This window comes from Haliotis rufescens, unplaced genomic scaffold (genome assembly GCF_023055435.1).
Source record: "Haliotis rufescens isolate VD_foot unplaced genomic scaffold, xgHalRufe1.0.p SCAF_9, whole genome shotgun sequence".
In the NCBI taxonomy this organism is placed as follows: domain Eukaryota; kingdom Metazoa; phylum Mollusca; class Gastropoda; order Lepetellida; family Haliotidae; genus Haliotis; species Haliotis rufescens.
Window position 1 is genome coordinate 5,451,640 of NW_025964383.1, and position 20,561 is coordinate 5,472,200.

The 20,561-nt window shown below is 41.1% G+C and overlaps 1 protein-coding gene across 3 annotated transcripts in view; it reads right to left on the reverse strand.

Annotated features, from left to right (window-relative positions):
- The window catches only part of LOC124151451 (uncharacterized protein CXorf58-like), a 122,529-nt gene that overhangs the window by 20,445 nt on the left and 81,523 nt on the right, over window positions 1-20,561 (reverse strand). For all 3 annotated transcript variants that reach the window (XM_046523931.2, XM_046523932.2, XM_046523929.2), the window contains exons 6-9: window positions 14,009-14,140; window positions 13,820-13,895; window positions 8,604-8,757; window positions 4,105-4,237 (exon numbers count right to left, since the gene is read on the reverse strand). In XM_046523931.2, coding sequence (XP_046379887.1) covers window positions 4,105-4,237; window positions 8,604-8,757; window positions 13,820-13,895; window positions 14,009-14,140 — 495 coding nt within the window. The remainder of the gene's footprint in view (window positions 1-4,104; window positions 4,238-8,603; window positions 8,758-13,819; window positions 13,896-14,008; window positions 14,141-20,561) is intronic.

Consider the following 20,561-nt stretch of genomic DNA (forward strand, 5'->3'; position numbering starts at 1 on the left):
GTGTGATTAGGATCGGTCAGTTGTACTGCTCGGACACTGACCTGATTAGGAGTGTTCAACAAGTCAGGATTTGACAAATCATCTGTATGAAAACTGTCCAAGATCGTCTCATATGTGAAGAGCTGGTCTTAGATTTCTTAGACGAATCTCCTGCCTTAGAAAGCTGATCGAATATTCTGCGATGACATCACTGGATATATACTTGAAAGGCAGAATCAGATAAGGCATGACATACTGTACATCGAGAGACTCAGGAGCACCAAGGAGCACTGTCCGCGACAGTCCCAACATTAGGAGTGAGGGTCCGATGTAGAATTAGTATTGCAGCATTCTTTACAAGCAGGTCGTTGTCTGTCCTTTTTGCCCATAATTATAGCCCGTAGAACACTTGACAAACCGTGTCAAAAGACAAACAAATTTCTCTTGAAGTCAAAACACGCCACCACACAGTGGCAATGAGAAAGAGAATGAATTGGTTGAGGTGTACAATTGGTCAGTTCAGGCAGTTTTGCCATGCATGGGAAGCACACAAATGACCTAGCTTCTGGACATAACCATAGAGATGCAGGGGTGTTCGGGTGAATGTTTTTATTTCAGAAGCTGGAAACATGGTTCAAGCACGTTTCCACATGGGATCGAAAAAAGAAGGAAGAAATGCAAAGTGTGAGTTTATAAACTTAACACTGTCAACATGGTCAAACAATGTCAAATACTTAGTTTTGTTATTGTTTCTCTGAACAAAATAAAAAATACATCAACTGTTGACTTGTTAATATATATTCGTGATACGTATAGTGTATTCGTTGCAGCCCTTGTTTAAATCGACTAAACCTATATGATTTCTTCTACATACTGATGTAAACACCTTCCTGAATATGATGATTGGTAAATTATATCCTTCAAAATTACAGTCACTTCATATATACTCACAAGCAGAAGAAACGCAAGTCGAGTATGCAGTATATATGTTATTTATTTTCAACAGTAAAGACAAGAAATACTAATAGGGCAAGATTGACAAAAATTTGACTGAAGACAGCTTAATGAATTAAAAGGCAGATGACATAATTGTTTTTTTCAAATGTTAAGGGCTTACACAGTTTCGGGTCAATACCCAAAATGTCAGTCAATACCTGGTGTGACCACCATTAGCATTGATCACTGCCACACATCTCCTGTACATTGAGTGGATCAGACGATTTGTGAAGGCCCTAGGGATCCTCCTGCACACATCCAGAGCAGCTGTGCGTAGTTCATCGTCAGTTGTAGGGACTGGGCGCACATTGTGCAGACGCCTTTGAACCTCATCCCACAAGTGTTTGATAGGTTCAGATCAGGGCTGAGGGCTGGCCACGGTAGAACATGGATGTTGTGTTGTTGCAGAAAGGCCATGGTAGCTCTGGCAACATGGGGACGAGCGTTGTCCTGCTGGAAAATGTGTTCTTGATGTTGTGCAAAAAATGAACAACGTGGGGTCTGCAAACTTGGTCGATATACCGCTGAGCAGTCACGCCGTGTCCCCGACCTTGACCAACATTCAGAAAGCACATGGGTCCAAGTCTCGCATTAAGTCCAATCCCTGCCCACATCATGATGCTAGGTCCACCCCATGGATCCCTTTCCACAATGTTTCTGTCAGCGAAACGATCACCTCAACGCCGCCAAATTCTGACTCTTCCGTCTGCATGGGAGACACAAAAGCGACTTTCATCAGAGAAGATGACACGCCTCCACTCACGATGACGCCAATTGCGATGACCCTGTGCCCACTGAAGTCATGCTTGTCGATGCCGTGGTTGGAGGACGTGCTGGTCGGCGACATCTGAGGTTGTTGGAACGGAGACGTCGGATCACAGTGTCCCGGCTAATGTGTCGATTATGTGTTCCTATGGTCTGTTGAGCACTTTCACTTGCAGTTAGGAATGGATGTCGCTGGTGTTGACGGCTAATCTGCCAATCTTGTCGAGGTGTGGTGACCCTAGGGTGACCGCTCAGAGGAAGGTCATCTGTGGTCTGTGTAGCATTGTATCAATGCAGGAGACGGTAAATTGTGGTTATGTTAACGTTGAAATGACGGGCAACATCTTGGACAGACTCTCCAGCTTCCAAACGTCCGATAGCCTGGTTTCTCTTAATTTGAGTAAGGCGTGGCATTGTTGACCAAGGAGTGGTAGGTCCAAGAATCGGACACAGTTTTATACCCACTACAGTTCATGACGGTTCATGCATTTTTTATTTTGCGAGAAATGGGTGCATGATACCCACATAGTCATTGAAATGGTGCGTTTTGGCGATTCGTTTTTTATGTTGCGTTTTTACTCGCGGCTTCCAGAATGCAACCAAAAATATTGATAACACCATCAGGCTTCACTACATGCTAAAACTCGTATCAATTTATGGTTCCGTGTTTGTTACCTATTTGCTTAAAACCACTTGCGTTGCTTTTGCATGTGAGTATATTTACTGTTTAATGTTGGTGTATTCTGCTACAAACATTTTCAGAAATGACATCAATAAAATAATGTTACAAGGTCTGCGATTTCTGTTTTCTAAAAGAGAAACGTGATCAGATACACATTTGTAACTCAGCTTTTGAGACACAAGAGAAACTCGAAACAAAACAACAATAAGTTATGTGTGAAGTAAACATTATTTAATAAGTTGAAATAGATATTCTAGTGCATCTTGGGACACCTGTGGGTTTCTTTCTTGTGTCACAGTATTGCAATTTTTTACAGCATTAATGCAAACACTGTGATGATCATGGATCAGTACACAAATGGGTTGGAACTCCTGTATTCCCTGAGGCAGAGGCATTTGTACAGGACATTTGTACAGGAAGTCATGTTTAGGAGGGAAGTAGAAGGGACAGATGCTCTAATCCACAGAGTGACCTAGGTGCCATCAGACAAGAAAAAGAATATGGCCTATCTGGATTTCCTGGAAGGCACACTGGCAAAAGTTCATCAGCTTACCCAAAATACACTAAAAAAGCCAGAAGAAACAAAAGACAGCTACATGATATTTGGAGCAAATACAAGCCTTTCCCCACTGGGGATCTACTACTTGTAAAGGATACTACAAAATCCAAAGGGAAATCTCTTAAATTTACAACCTTTTTGTAAAGGACCTTATTTTGTGACTGCTGTGCTTAGAACATTCTTGTATGAAGTGAAAGGCAGGAAATAAAGAAAATCCTGCGATACCATAGGTGAAAACAATGCATCACTACAATTTGATATAGTGTGTGCATCCTAGTTATCTGTAGCGCCATCCATACCACACAGATTATAAAGATGTTACTGTATCACCACATTTAGTGCAGCAGTTTCTGAGATAGAAATATTTGTTTTCAACAATGTCAGCAATGACCAAAGTCACAAGCTGAAGTCAGAACAGACAACATGCAATCCTTTCATCTAAGTTGAAGTTTCACATGGTGAGCTACAATTTATATGTTTCCTAGCTCTGATAATAAAACAATATGTTCAGTTTGACCTTGAAGGAATTATTGAGGAAGTGAAGACACCATCCATTGGAAAGCCATCGATCATGTCGATATGTAATTCCACAACAATGCTTTATTCACTTTGATCTTAGAAGCTTTTTCATTATGCAGTATCCTCCTTTTGCACACTTCACCACGTCTGGTTTGCAAGTGAGGCTTGGAGTGGCACAAGGTGAAGGATGTGTTAGTTCAGAACAATGCCAAGTAATGACACAACGATGTTGTTTATTCAGTTATGTTCAAGTACAGACATGTATGTGTGCACACAACATCAAACATGATCACTCATTGGGTGCTGCCATTTTGAATGGCATCTATCTCTTCGTTGCAAACTAACAAGCACATGGCACACATTGAGATGTCAACAAGGCAAATTGTATGAGAACTTTTCAGAGACAGCATAGCTGGGATCATTGTACAAAGTTTCAGCTCCAAAGGCCTTGCAGTTTTAGAAGAGATGTCGAAAATGAAAAGTTAAGAACAGACTGACAACATACCACGACATAAGCTGACTTGACTTTTAGTCAGGTGAGCTAAAAATCACAGAGAAATTTGAATATTCCAGAAAATAAACCTTGTTTAGATGTATGACTTACCCCAGCTAATCCCAACATCATCCTCATCTTGACAGCTCGTGATATTGCTTTTTTTGATCGGCGTCCAGATATGTGTGGGTTTAAGGCAGACATTTTCCCTGACTTGGGTGTTGGCATAGGTACAAGTGGGGTTCTGTAACAGCACAAGCAACAGTTCTTTTGATAGCTTCAAAGTCATAATATCCACAGCATATGTCCCCCTCTCACAACAATGATTACCTACCTGCATGGGATAAGGTTTCTAGACTGACAGCATAAACCTACATACCTGCTGAGTGATGACAAATCTTAACCCTCTTGGGTGCCACAGGACCCTTTACGGTCCCTCACTTTTCACAGCCAGTTAGTGCCACAGGACCCTATATGGTCCGTCACTTTTCACAACCAGTTAGTACCACAGGACCCTATATGGTCCCTCACTTTTCACAGCCAGTTAATGTCACAGGACCCTATACGGTCCCTTACTTTACACAACCAGTTAGTGCCACAGGACCCTACATGGTCCCTCACTTTTCACAACAAGTTAGTGCCACAGGACCCTACATGGTCCCTTACTTTTCACAACCAGTTTGTGCCACAGGACCCTACATGGTCCCTCACTTTTCACAACCAGTTAGTGCCACAGGACCCAATATTGACCCATTTCAACTGTGATTAAGATATCAAACACTGAGTGTGCAAAATCAAAATTGGAAATTTTCCAATATATTGTATATTTGTGAAATACCTCACACTTCTTTCTTCTTCAATCCTATGTGGAAACGTGCTTGAACAATTTCCAGCTTCTAACAAACAATTCACCTGAACACATCCCAGCATCACCATGGTCACCACCCATACAAATGGGTCACGCATGTAATCCCATGCATAGCAACCTACATGATCAGATCACGTGCTTATCCCTGCCACATCATTCTCTTTCGTCACAGCTAACAGGCTAGTGGAGCTGTGATGCGGGGATGGTCAGGTGGGTATATAGCATGTGAGATAGGATTAGAGTATACAAATATTTAATTTATTGGAAAATTTCAAACTTTTTAAACTGATCCTATCTCACATTATGCATTTATCCCACGGATGGAAGGTGAGGCTCAGATCACCTAGCCTGTATAGACTACAACCATGAGACGTACACGAGGAAGCTGGTTCTAACAGTGAAAGAAATAAAACATTTAAAACACTGCCTACTGTTGTAAAGGACAATAATACATGAGCAGGAAAACACACTAAAATTGGTGACATGATCCCACAAGATTGTGGAGCGTTTGAAGGTCGGGGTTGGAGAATTCATCTGTGAGCAAACTGTCAGGAAAAGTATCAGCTGTGAGGGACATTACAGGCTCTTCTGATGGAACTGAGGAACTTGCTTTGGATTTCTTAGATGATTTCTTAGATGGCTCCTTGGCCTTAGATTGACTGTCCAATAATCTACGGCGACATTACTGGAAGTAGATGCAGAAAGCAGTCCAATGAGCACTGGCCGCGACAATCACAGCACAAGGAGTGAGGGACCAAAGTAGTGTATTCTGAGCATGCCAGAAGTTGTCTGTCCTTTTTGCCCACAGTATAGACTGTGTTAATTCACAGAGACTTTGCAAAAGAACAAAAAAAGAACTTCTCTAAGTTGTCAAAACACGTCAACACACAGTGGCGATGAGAAAGAAAATGAGTTGGCTGAGGTACACATGTGGTCAGCAAGAGAAAGCTCACCCTGCACGGGAGCACGAAATTGACAAAGTTGTTGGTGGCAACTTTGGAGATACTGTAGTGTGTTTGGGGTGATTGTTTTAGAAGCTGGAAATTTAGGATCAAAGAGTGTGAGATAGGACAAAGATGAAGTGGCAGGCCCTGATCACAATCGCAGAGGGGGAATACACTTGAACCAGCCCACCATCCTACCATGGGATAATTGCAAACTGTTGGCAGAGCTGGCAGTGGCTAAAAGCAAGATGACTGGTAGACATGGACATAGGCCTATTGAGGGTTGCAAGTTGGCCTGAGCCTCAGTACTCCATCATGATGATCTCTCCATAGGTACTCACCCAGTACTCAATCGACTTCTTACTGGAACATGTAAAAACACGACTTATTTTCCTTAAAAGGAATTTATCCATCACTCAGTCAGCCTAATTGGAAGAACCAAATAAGCCTAAAACAGAAGCTACACTCCCATTGGCTTTGAAAAAGACAGGTTTCCTCCTTGCCATAGCAACTGCCAAAAGAGATGGATGAATGTTGACATCAGCTTCTGTAGAACTTGTTGAAGCTGCGCTGGTAGTGGGAACGATTCAGTGTGCAGAATGTCTCACCCAATGTAGGGGTGGTGAGTCCGCACAGTCGGTGAAAGAGACCCCTGGGAAGACATTCAACCCGAGGGCCCACCATTGGAGCCAGGGCCACAGGGAGCTGGGAGTGAAAGAATGTGTTTGGGTGTGTCTCAGTGAAACCACGCTTGCCGGGAGAGCTGAAAAGGTCAGAGCTAGAGATGCCCGTGGTATGTGGAGTCATGGGCCAGGCCGAGCAGACTTGCCACATGTGGATCATGAGACTGGAGGACAGGCTTGCTCACACCAGAGGTTGAAACAGGCCAGAATGTTCCTGGGTAAAAGGAGGAGTCCTTGACACATGTTGCAGAGGCCTCCTATGGACTGGAGTATCTGGAAATAGGCTGCTTGTCATCAGTAGAGGCAGTGACACTGGGGGCTGAACTGCAGGTGGAGGCCACGTCTGGCTGGTACCTACTGCCTGATAGTCAGGACAGGGACGCGGCAGAGGCAATTGTTAAAGAGGCCATATCTAGTGATACTGAGTCGAAACTTGCTTCTGTTTGTTGTGCGTAGAGCAGAGCCTGAGGCTGCACCTGATAGTTGGTCTTCTGGGTGGCAGTAGTTGTCTGTCATCCATGGCAGATACCCCTGATACAGGTCATGTTGGCTCCTTGCAGGAGGGCATGGTGCATCCATGTGAGGGTGGGGGGCATGTCTCGAAGTGTCTGTGAGAAACATTGATAAGCGAGGCGACATGTAGGCGCCTGGCATCAATGTCACTGATGAGGCTCAGGAGGTGATGCTAGGCACCATGGTGGTGCTAGTGGTACAGGTGCTTGAACAGATGGACAGCCGAGATGACACTTGAAAGTGATGGTGTTGTGATGGTGGCTGGTTTGAGTGGGGTATGTGGTGTATGTCGCCAGAGCCTCTGTTGCACCCTCTTGCGCAGTCTGGTGAGGTGTTCCCCAAAATGGTCGGCTAAAATGTTGACACATTTAGCGTTCCAAAGGTCGAAGACGCAAAGGATTTCTTGCTGTTGCAGTCCGAGCAGGTTTGAGGAAAGTGAGCGAGATCATCGTCCACCCCAGAGACGGGTTCAATAATGATAATGTTGTTCATTCACCCCAGTGAATGATAGATGAGCAAATACAGACATAAAGATTGCCAAGCATGAAATCATGGCATGTTACAAGACAAGTACATGACATGAACTGAACACAAAAAACACCACAATGAAAAAGGCTTTCAGACATAAACACGTCTGGAAAACAGCCCTTTATTGTTTCACATATAGAAAAACCACTGGGTAAAAACCAAATGACAACACAGGTCAATTCCCAGTCAGTAATGCAAGAGTGCAGTTAACACAACAAGTCATGTCAGTTGAGTGATGAAGGAAAATGTGATGTAAACACAAGAGCATGCAGGGTACGATGTGGTTGGCGGGTGTGTACGATGGAATGTTCTACAAGATGAAGCAAGATGGAATATTGCATACTGTTGTGGAGGGATACGTTAAAATATATGCTACAATATATCCAGATAAAAACGTGTCACTACATCAATGCTGCCCAGAAACACTCACATTTTTCACATTAATTTCACACTCATATTGATTATTTATTATCTAGTACTGGCTTCCACAGGAAATATCACATGTTAAAGATGAAACAATACTCATCAGGAGATACTAAATGCTACTGGTCAACTGACAAAGGCCTTAACTTGAGGTTAAAATATTCAAATCTTGTCTCTCTTACCACACATGCTTGTAGACCCAAACGCATGTATACTTAATAAAACAAGCACACCATTCCCTTCATCATCCCCTTCTCAGTGCTATCAGCCTCTACTCATCCCTTTAAGGTCTAGGATATTAAAAGGCTTGAGAGGTCCTCACATTCTCAAAGATGCCCTTGTAGGAGTTCCTTTATGCAAGCAGAAAGGAAACTTCGTTTAAGGGACAATACATTTGTCTAGTCATTCTCTTTCATCAAACCCTTTACTTAAGAAACTTATTTCATGCAAACAATGAGATTGAATAAGTCAAAAAGCAAACTTTTAAAAATGTTTGACTTAAATGCCATGGACAGTCTTCTCCCAAACAACAAATACTTTTAAAGTATGTGGCAATGTCTCATTGTTTTTAACTCAAGTGGCCTATTACACATTATAATACTGGTTGAATAATGTACAGCAAGGTGCGAGAGTGAGGGTGAAGCTACTGACCTCATGAGTCCAATGCTGCGTAGCTGCTCCACCTGAATCTCCTGAGTAACAGGACGGGACACAAGGAGGGGCAGCTCTTCTTGAAGTCTGGGGGTCATCTTATTGTTGTATGCATATTCTATGACATCATAGAAGATAGTGTGGCGAGGTAACACTGTTAATACAATCACAATGACAAAAATAACTAATAGCCAAACCAATGTGCTTGCTGAACATTGCTTATATTTTACATCTCATTACTATTCAGGAGCTTTGTCTTCAAGTAGTTTTTAAGTAATTCACTGAAGTGCTTTAGATTTATTTATAGCTTTTGAGGTAAACTGCTAATACCCAAAATTAACAGGCAAGCATCCTCTTTCCGCATAGGCCATATAAAGATCTGTCTGCTAGAGATAGCTCTTAAAACAAAACGTCAAGGATCACTTTTCTATTCTAACCTGTTTCCATGTATTTTGCTATTTAAAAAAGCAATATATAAAGTTTCCATCTATGGGCGCTCTGTTGTCCAGGTACTACTTGTAATACCTTCGTATTAATGACACAACTCGAGCTCAATACGAGCCAACTTTACTTCAGCCATGTGACGGTCAGTACAAAAACTTGGTCCGGCAATCTCAAATCAACAATACATACAAAACTCGAATCTGTAAACGAAACAGGATCCATTACATCCCCTTTTTTCCATAAGCTAAAAATAAAGATAACACTACTTTAAGTGTCACACTGTTAAATGAAATGTCTGTCTCTCTGAGCACAATAACTTTATCACAAATAAAACCATTATTGCAATTTTAGAGTCACTCAGAGAATCGCTGTGGTCTGAAGATTGGTCGACCACTGGATGAGAATGCAATGGGGTTCCTCGATGGAACAAGGCTTTGCGACACATTCATGTCTGGAGGAGTGTCTGGAGACTGTACAGGAACATTCTCTGGAGTAGCATTAGTTGCTCCTTGAGTGGTTCCATCAGGACTTTGGATAATACTGCAGTCGTCAGGAAGATTTTCCTTTGTTGGAATCAGGTCATGCTTGTTCCGTCGGTACTCTGAGCCACCTTGAGTTCTTACTACCAAAGAACGTGGAGTGCTTGCATATTTCACAACTTTAGCTTGGATCCAGTCCTTCCCTTGCCTCAATCGCACACTGTCATTCACCTGTATTGGTGGTCTTGGATGAGCTCTCTGATCATAGTAGACTTTCTGGGTCTCTCGTGACTGTGAGATTGCTTGTTTCACTACATCACAGTCAACAACTTCAGGTCTGAGCATTGCATATTGCACCGGTAAGTCACTTCTCAACCTGCGTCCCATCAGCAGTTGCGCTGGTGAGGCGAGTCCATTTATAGGCGTATTCCTATAAGCCAACATTGCCAGATATGGATCTGCATGACTCTGCCTAGACTTTCGTAACAGCTGTTTGAGAGTTTGGACTGTCTTTTCAGCAAGACCATTGGCCTGTGGATACAGTGGTGACGACGTTATGTGTTCAAACTTCCACTTGTCACTAAAGGTCTTAAACTCAGCGCAGGCATACTGTGGCCCATTATCAGAGACAACACGCATAGGCACGCCATGTCGTCCAAAGATGGACTTGATATGTGTGATGACTGTAGAAGCCTTTGTGTTGGTTAACAGGGCTACTTCAAAATACCTGCTGTAGTAGTCTACTACTACTAAATACTCTCTTCCATCCATATGGAATAGATCTGTGGCTACTACTTGCCACGGGAGGGTAGGTACTTCACTGGAGATCATGGGTTCCTTACAAGGACTTTTCCTGTGCTCTTGACATACTGCACACTGCTCTACTGTTCTCTCAATATCTTTGTTCATACACGGCCAAAAGATAATCTCTCTAGCTCTTTCTTTCGACTTGGTCATGCCTTGATGACCACTATGAATGCATTGAAGCATTTCAACTCTGAGTTTCGAGGGAATGACTACTTTACTCCCCTTGTACACAATTCCATCAACACAGGAGATTTCCTCTCGAAATGTCCAAAAGTCCTTGACTTGAGCGGAACAGTCTACGTGTGTACCTGCCCAACCATTTTGCACTGCACTAATCACTGCCTGCAGCTGTTCATCTTCAACTGTAGCGGATTTTATCTCAGACATCTTCCTATCTGAAATAGGTAAGCCTGTTGTCACCATATGAACATATGCGCTAACTTCCTCATCAAAAGAGTTCAAGTCTGTCAGCTTTTCTTCTATAAAGTGTCTGGACAGCATATCAGCCACAGGAATGTCTTTTCCTGGAATGTACTTGACAACAACATCATACCTTTGCAGTCTGATTCTCATCCTCTGGAGACGTAGTGGTACAGCGTGGAGTGGCTTCATGAAAATGCTCTCCAATGGTTTGTGATCTGACATGACAACAAATCTTCTACCCATCAAATAATGATGAAATTTCTCACAGCCAAATACTATGGCCATCATCTCCTTTTCTATCTGTGCATAATTGCGCTGACATGACGTCATAGACTTGGATGCAAATGCTACAGGGTGTCCTTCCTGTAACAGAACAGCCCCAACATCATTCTGGGATGCATCCACTTGCAGAACGACTTCTTTCTGGGAATCAAAATATCGCAGAACAGGACCTGGTGATCTTGTGATGAGATCCTTGATCTCTTGGAAGGTTTGTTCATGGTTTGGAGTCCAATTCCACTGACTGTCTTGCTTAATCAGATCACGCAGGATGTGAGTTCTCTCAGAAAGACAAGGGGAATACTGTGCAAGATAAGTGAACATTCCCAGATAACCTTCAAGCTCCTTCTTGCTTGTTGGAGTTGTCATTGTGCGTACTGCTTCAACTTTATCCGGGTCTGGTTTCATGCCATCAGAGGTAAGTATTTCACCAAAGAATTTCACTTCCTGCGAACACAGTTGAGTCTTGTCTGCATTTAACTTGATACCACTTCCTTTTGCAGTCTCAAGAGTGTCCATGAGGTTCTTGTTATGTTCCTCAATGGTTCTGCCACTGATGAGAATATCATCTACTATTGGGTGAGTATAGTTCAGTTTTTCGAAGATTTTGTCCATGCGCTTTTGGAACACTTCACTGGCACTTTTAATTCCAAATGGAAGACGTAAGAACCTATATCTACCACATGGAGTGTTGAACGTGGTTAACATGGAGGAGTCGTGGTCAAGTTGTACTTGCCAGTATGACGATTTCGCATCTAGAACTGTGAAGTACTTGTGGTCAGCAATCTTTGAGGTCACATCTTGTATCGTGGGCATTCTGTAGTGCTCACGTTGTATCGCCTTATTTAGGTCAGCTGGGTCAAGGCACAACCTAATTTCACCACTGGCTTTAGGGACGACCACCATAGAATTTACCCACTCAGTGGGCTCTTCCACTTTCATGATCACTCCCAAGTCCTCCATTCGCTGAAGTTCCACTTGAACTTTCTCATGTAGGGCAATCGGAACTTTCCGTGGAGCATGTACTACTGGTTTCACTTCTGGGTCAAGCTGAATACTGTACTTGTCTTCAAGACATCCTAAGCCTTGGAAGATATCAGGAAACATCCTGAGTATGTTCTCAGAACTACTTGCATCAGTAATCAGGCGTTCAATGTTCAACAGGACTTTTATCAGGTTTAAGTCCTCACAGGCTCGAAGTCCTAACACTGAGGGTGCCTCTTCTTGCACTATATAGAACTTTAGGCGTACAGACACATTTCTGTAACTACAATCCAGGTAAGTCATACCTGCAATTTTCAACCACTTCTGTCCATAGCCGTAAAGCCTTGTGTCCGGTTTCTCAAGAGGACCTGCAAACTTGCAGACTTTTAGAAAGTCTCTCTCTGACATAGCATTAACTTGTGCTCCTGTATCTATCTTCATAGCTACTATGAACTTCTTGTTCACTAGGATATCTGCATATTGTTCTGAATAGTCTTCACCACTTTCACCCTTTCTATCCTCTATTGTCCCAATAAAGAGTTCATCAGTCTCTAAACTGTGGACTTTTGGGTTGCTTTGACCTTGTTTCCATCTTCCGGACCCTCTTGAGTTCTGTGTTTTAGGTGGATTCCTCGCTACTGTTCTGGACCTACAAACTGATGCATAATGTCCAAATTTGTGACACTTCAAACACTCAGCACTTCTTGCAGGACACATGTCATTCTTTGAATGTGATTTTCCACATCTTTCACACATATCACTACTTGTTTTCACACTAGCCTGTGCACTTGCTGATCGCTTCTGACTACTGTCCCCTAACTTTCTCTGATGAGTATAACCACCACTTCTCTTCTGAATGCTACAAACTGCCTCTGACTGAATTTCTTTCATCTGTTTTTTACTCACTTCAAAACTTCTCGCTATTTCAAGGGCCTTATTTACTGTCAAATCTGCTTCTTGTAACAGTCTTTCTTGTACTTGTTTGTTACTCGTTCCACAAACTATTCTATCACGAACCATGTCATCAGCAATCGCACCAAAGGCACAATCTTTCGCGAGGGTTTTGATTTCTGTCACATATGAATCCACTGTCTCATTTTGGCCCTGAACACGTGTATTAAAGCGAAAGCGCATGATTGTCACATTCGTTTTAGGAATACAATAGTTTTCAAATTTTGTGTACATAGGTTGCAATTTTTCCTTTTCTTCATTTGTCAATGTCCAAGTATTAAATACATCTCGGCCCTCCTGACCAATGTACAACAGAAAATAGCTACACTTTTCCTTTTCATCTTTCGCCGCGAGTGGTCCACTGAACAGCAATTCTATCGTCTGTTTCCACTTTTTCCAACTTTCTGCCACATTAGCGGCATCGAAATTCATGGGCGGAATGTCAATTCGACCTGCCATGACTTCTGACACCATGTAATACCTTCGTATTAATGACACAACTCGAGCTCAATACGAGCCAACTTTACTTCAGCCATGTGACGGTCAGTACAAAAACTTGGTCCGGCAATCTCAAATCAACAATACATACAAAACTCGAATCTGTAAACAAAACAGGATCCATTACACTACTGAAGCTGTCGTCAAGCTAATAGTATCCAGGTTCAGGCTGAGCAAGATGTTGTTTGCCTGTTGGTCAATTTTGAAACCACCAGCAGTTGTCTCCCTTTGTATTATAAATTTCCCAATCAGTTCTGACGATAAGTTGGTCAGTTGTATTGCGATGATTGTTATGTGTCTAGTACTCGCTGCTGCCCTGCTCTATGGCTAAAGCATTATAGTTATACATACCATCCAATGTGAGCTTCCGCCAGTAATTTTCTTTCCCTCCCATATATGCAGGTGTCTCATCCACGTTAGCCAAGTACTGTAACACAGACATAAAAGCAGTGGCATTCTGCAAGCATCACATCATGTCTCAATCTATCTTCAAAAATTAAAGCTAAATCATTTGGTGACAGTGAATAAAAATTTACTCACCTGCATATAGTCTTTGAGTGTGGTAACATCCACCTCATCTGAAATATTGTACTGTTGTTGAAAAATTGAATCCTGTAGCATCTGTTCATAAAACAGACGATTACCCATCAGTCGAAGTGAGTCCTCTGCTGCCTGCAAATATACATTAAAACAGTGTACATTGTTGCTTTTCCCCACACAAGCAAATGTTAATGGAAACCAAAATCTAATGCCTAAAATATGAGAGAATCACTTGAGAGTTTCATACTTCTTTGTTCTTTGATCACATCAATCCTTATAAAACATATTTTTTCAGATTTATTCCAGATTTTCGTCCGTGTAGCACAAGTAACTTCACTACTTAAGAAAAGTTCTTGTTGAACAACTTGGACATTCATTCGACAGTGATTCATTGTGAAACAGAACAGCAGCTCGACAGTTGATTTACAGTTGTTTGGCAGTTGTTCATCAGCTGGTTGACAGATGTTCAAGAGTAGTTTGACAGATGTTCAAGAGTAGTTTGACAGATGTTCAAGAGTAGTTTGACAGATGTGCAACAGTAGTTTGACAGATGTGCAACAGTAGTTTGGCAGTTGTTCATCAGCTGGTTGACAGATGTGCAACAGTGGTTTGACAGATGTGCAACAGTAGTTTGACAGATGTGCAGCAGTTGTTTGGCAGTTGTTCATCAGCTGGTTGACAGATGTGCAACAGTGGTTTGACAGATGTGCAACTGTAGTTTGACAGGTATGCAACAGTAGTTTGACAGATGTGCAACAGTAGTTTGACAGATGTGCAACAGTAGTTTGACAGATGTGCAACAGTAGTTTGACAGGTGTGCAACAGTAGTTTGACAGATTTGCAACAGTAGTTTGACAGATGTGCAACAGTAGTTTGACAGGTGTGCAACAGTAGTTTGACAGATGTGCAACAGTAGTTTGACAGATGTACAACAGTAGTTTGACAGATGTGCAACAGTAGTTTGACAGGTGTGCAACAGTAGTTTGACAGGTGTGCAACAGTAGTTTGACAGATGTGCAACAGTAGTTTGACAGGTGTGCAACAGTAGTTTGACAGATGTGCAACAGTAGTTTGACAGATGTGCAACAGTAGTTTGACAGGTGTGCAACAGTAGTTTGACAGGTGTGCAACAGTAGTTTGACAGATGTGCAACAGTTGTTTGGCAGTTGTTCATCAGCTGGTTGACAGATGTGCAACAGTGGTTTGACAGATGTGCAACAGTAGTTTGACAGGTGTGCAACAGTAGTTTGACAGATGTGCAACAGTAGTTTGACAGATGTGCAACAGTAGTTTGACAGATGTGCAACAGTAGTTTGACAGATGTGCAACAGTAGTTTGACAGTTGTGCAACAGTAGTTTGACAGATGTGCAACAGTTGTTTGGCAGTTGTTCATCAGCTGGTTGACAGATGTGCAACAGTGGTTTGACAGATGTGCAACAGTAGTTTGACAGGTGTGCAACAGTAGTTTGACAGATGTGCAACAGTAGTTTGACAGATGTGCAACAGTAGTTTGACAGATGTGCAACAGTAGTTTGACAGATGTGCAACAGTAGTTTGACAGTTGTGCAACAGTAGTTTGACAGATGTGCAACAGTAGTTTGACAGTTTGTGTGGTTATGTATTATTCTACCATGACTTGAGTAAATACTTGATTCTGATTAGTTAATTAAAGTCAATCAGAAGTATAAAGTCACATTATACAGGTCTCTGATTTTCAGGTGAGCAATAATACATATTTTACGGTAATGCACTTTTTTCATTTCCCATCAACATGGCGGACAGCAAACAAACTAACGACACAACAATGGATTACGGCGAATTTGCTGTCGGAAATTTTACATCTGTTTTTGAAGAAGGATTTAGTGATGATGAGCTCAACTCTTTACTTGCGCAAATCACTGAATCAGGTGATTATGTAAACAAATTACTCTACAAGCAGAGAAAAAAATATTCAGTTGAACTAGGCTAAATTTAAAGATCGTCTGCTTTCCTAAAATTTCAGCAAAAAATACATTGTTATGTTAATTCCAGATAATGGCAAAAATAGATGAAGCTATTGCTTGTAAAATAAATTACATATTTAAATGAATTTTTTGTCAGATTTCGTTGAGGATATGACCACTGACCATGACCTGTTAACGGAGGATAGGGCAACATCAACATCGAACATTGTAGAAAAGCCTTCAGTCCACATAAACATTGACACTTTGGGTAATAATTCAAACCATATATGCCTATTTAGGAGAAAAATGTAATGTTTTGAAATCAGCAGTAGTATATGATAATTATAACAGCTGTAAAGTTAATTTAATACTAGTGACTTAGGCCATACATGATGTTTTTCTCAAAAAAATAATTTTATATAGAAAGACTTATTCAGTCATGACCCCATTGTTAATTACATTGCTTGAACTACATTAATCTTCTGTGTACATTAATTTGTTCGCAAATAATAAATTAGTTAAAAAATATTTCCAACAGATGCCAATAAGGGGATTGAAACGTCAATGTCATCAATGGCAAGCAGCTTTGTAGCAAATGACGAGAGCCTGGATTCAATTTTCCTGGAAGGGAGTAAAAGAAAACACTTGAGACTACACATTGGGGTGTTAAGATCTTTAAACATGAGGAAATATATTACAAGTATTTGATGTATAGCTACTATCTATAGACCTAATTATATCAATAATAAATCAACAAGTCAATAAAAATAGGTAACTCTAGGCCTATTCATAGAAAAGTCAATAAAATTGAATGATTAAACCATGTAGCTCCAAATGAATAGCTCTCTATATAATTATTTATCTGCAAAATTAACCCTCAGGCCTAAATTATTATCACAACTTCTGCCTGATATGTATTAATTCCTTCCTATTCAGAATGGCTGAGTGGAAATGGAAAATTCCAGTGACTTAAAATCACTTCCAGGTGAATGCACGCCTAAGGCACTTTTATGCGGAAGTCCGTACTGCAGATGGCCAGTTTTATTCAAAATCATCCTTTGTTGGTCTGAGTGCGGAGATACATTGTCACATTTGCGCTCTACCATATCAGCAGTATATTAACATATTGCAAGAACAGGTCTTCCATACAGCCAACAATATGTTTCTCAGCATGCTGAGAAAAGTAAAACAACTTGGCCATGACAACGCATCCCAACATGAGGCCATTTCTTGTGGGGATATGTCAAATTAGGGAATGTCAGTCTGTAGATTCACCAGTCAATCTTCAGCGTAATGTTTGGTTTGACATTACTTTAGGGTTTGGTCACCGAGGTTGCGAAAATCAGGGAGAATCATCTCTGACTTCGTTTACCATTGAAACAGACGATGTCAGGGTAGATTACATCAAAATGAAACACTCAAGAGGCTACAAAAAATCATCCAGGGGGCTCACAGGATAAGGGACAGGCGAAACCATGCATGCCACCGGTACAACCTCATGCCCTGTTGCATCCTTTTGGAAATATCATTCGAAATGATATCCAAAATAATCCTGCTTTCTTTTAACAGCCTTGCAAACATGCCAGTCACACCAGGTCACAACACACTTTCACAAATGATGAAAACCATATCCACTGAATCGCAGTTGAGCAAAATTTACACCAATCACTGTGTAAGAGCCACCAAGTGACCCTTTTGTCAGACACAGGCGTAGATGCGAGTGAAATCATAAAGTTGACTGGGCACAAAAATCAAGAGTCTACAAATTTGTACAACACCAACTCCTCGTCAAATCAAAAGTGTTTCTATACTTATCCATTTTGGAAGGTGCCAGTAATCAGGTTTCCACTACTGTCAGTTCTCAGTCATACAATCAAGTTAATCTTGCACAAACTGTCAAGCGTGCTTCGGATGTATCTTTTGAAATTTCCAGCTGCACTGTAATGGTAAACACTTACTTCCGAGAATAGGTCAAGGTCGGGTTCATTACTCGGGTGGGCAAAGGGTCTACGTTGGAAACTCAAAATGTAAACTAAGATCTTTGAAATTATCAGTTATTCCTGAGTGACGAATACAGTGAATAAACAAAACATTCATTGTTATTTCTGAACCTGGTGTTTGTTAGTTATTGACAGTTTAACAACCAGTCACCCCTTGACGGGTGAAATCACAATTGGAATGCGAGGTCACATCTTGTACTGACACCAAAGCCATAAATGAGTTCTAACTACAATTGTTAATACAATTGTCATGGTAGAATGGAGATAAACTTTCCTGGTACAGTGTTTTGAAATTGGAGATATAGTAGCTCTAAATTTAACATTTAACACGTTTCTCCTAATTAGATGCTTGCAATTAGTATGATAGACCTCATGAAGTTATTGCGCTACTGAGCATGTCTAAGTCCACATGTAAAAAAGACCTCCATTACGCATGTTAGATCTACAATGTTACAGATAAAGTAATCTGTTTGAACCATTTATCCTTGGTTATTTACAACAAATACACGACAATTTGGCCACAAGTACAGGATTGAAGAACATGAAATGGCTGCTTTTGGTCAAATAGAACACTACGAAAATAGTGCCTGCGACATCAAGATATACATAAACATTGTTAGTGGCTCCGGCAAACAGGACACAAAGACATTCAAGGAATTGTATGAGTGTTATTGTCACATTTTGCACCAACAAAAATTAAGATTTCTGAACATTCTCGTTTCTACAATCAGAATTGGAAATTGCTAACTGAGAATCCCACAATTTTAAAACTGGACTTAGCAACCCACGTGACATCAGTGAACAAGTGATCAGTGATCAGTGAACAAGGTGACTGACAAGCGAAGAGCCAATCACTGAAGAGGGGCAGGGCAACAACAGACAAGTGTTGGAGATGTGGATACACGAAACACGAACCAGAAATGTACCGATACAAGACTTTTATTTGTGATTCTTGTGGAATAGTTGGACATTTGCAATCAGAATGTAAATGAAAGAAATGTTCTTCAACTATATGTTCTCTCCAAGCAAAATTTGAAGATTAATTTGCCAAATTAGAAGCAGACGGTGTAATTTCCAAGGGAAAACAAGTGAGTCGGCTAAACCTATACTTATAGTGGTTATTTCCAAATTATCAGGAGATGTCAGAATTTGCGGTGACTTCAGTCACATTAAACCAGTGCACTGAAGTGGAAAAATATCCGGGACCAAAACCACAAAATCTTTTTGCCTCATTTGCTGGAAGAAAAAAATTCAAAGACCAATTTGTCCAAAGCTTACAATCAACTGAAGGTTAGTGAAGAGATATGCAAACTGCTGGTGGTGAACACTCACAAGGGACCCTATCCATACAACAGATTACCTTTTGGAACTGCCAGTTGTCCGGCAATTTCAAATCAGTGATAGAATCAATACTTTATGGGATTGAAAAGTCAGTAACATTCCAGGATGATATTGAAATTAAGTGTAAAACTTCTAAGGAGCATTTTAGGTTACTGGACTTGACTCTCACAAGGTTGAAAGAGTATGGTGTCAAGGTAAAGAGGGAAAAATGTTGACGAATCTGTGGAAAGTGAGGTGTCTTGCCTCTGAAATGCAACATGGAAGGATCCAACACTCTCAAGGATTCTTGATTATACATTAAACGGATGGGCGACAGCAGTTAAATCATCTGAAATGAAACCTTCCATTCTGAGGAGGAATGCGATATCAGTAGAGCAAAGGAATTTTACTGAGGGACTACAAGAGATAATACCTCTAATGCTACGCCAACGGATGTTGAATGATATACACACAGATCACTTGGGGATAGTGTGCATGAAGGGACTGTCTCGAGCTATCTGTGGTGGCCATCTTTAGACAGTGAGATTGAAAGTATTGTGAAATCATGCTTAAGCAGTATTACGATGGGAAATATGCCAAACAGTGCACCACAACATGAATGGACATTTTTCTATCAACGGCATGGAAACAGGTGTATATGGACTTTGCATAATACAATGGGTGCAACTACTTTGTAATGATGGATGCATACTCAAAATGGCCTGAGGTGTACCTTATGAACTCAATGACAACGTCAAAGACGACTGATGTTGTATGACACATGTTTGCAGCACATAGAATCCCTCATGACATGGCATCTGACAACGGGCCACAGTTTGTTTCTGAAGAAATGAAAAACTTTCTTATAAAGATTGGTGTTGTGCACAAACGAAGTCTGCCATATCATCCTCAAACAAATGGTGCAGCTGAATGCTTAGTGCAGATCTTAGAACATCATTTGAAAACATAAAATGAAATTGTTCCTCAATGGCAACTTTCAAACTTTCTTCATTGTTTGAACGACGCCACATACTGCTACAGGTAGACTACCATGTGAACTACCCATGAAAAGACAACTGCCCACAGGCTTAGACTTGATCACGCCAACTTTAGGTGATGGGAGAATGTTACTGATGCAAATAGACAACTTCAAAATCTGTTTCGAAAAGTGTTGCTGTGAGACGATTCAGGGGACCAGACAAATGGGATTTTGGAACTGTCATGCATAGGTTAGGACTAGTGAGCTACATTGTAGATATCAACGGTTATCCAAGCCATGTACACGTAGG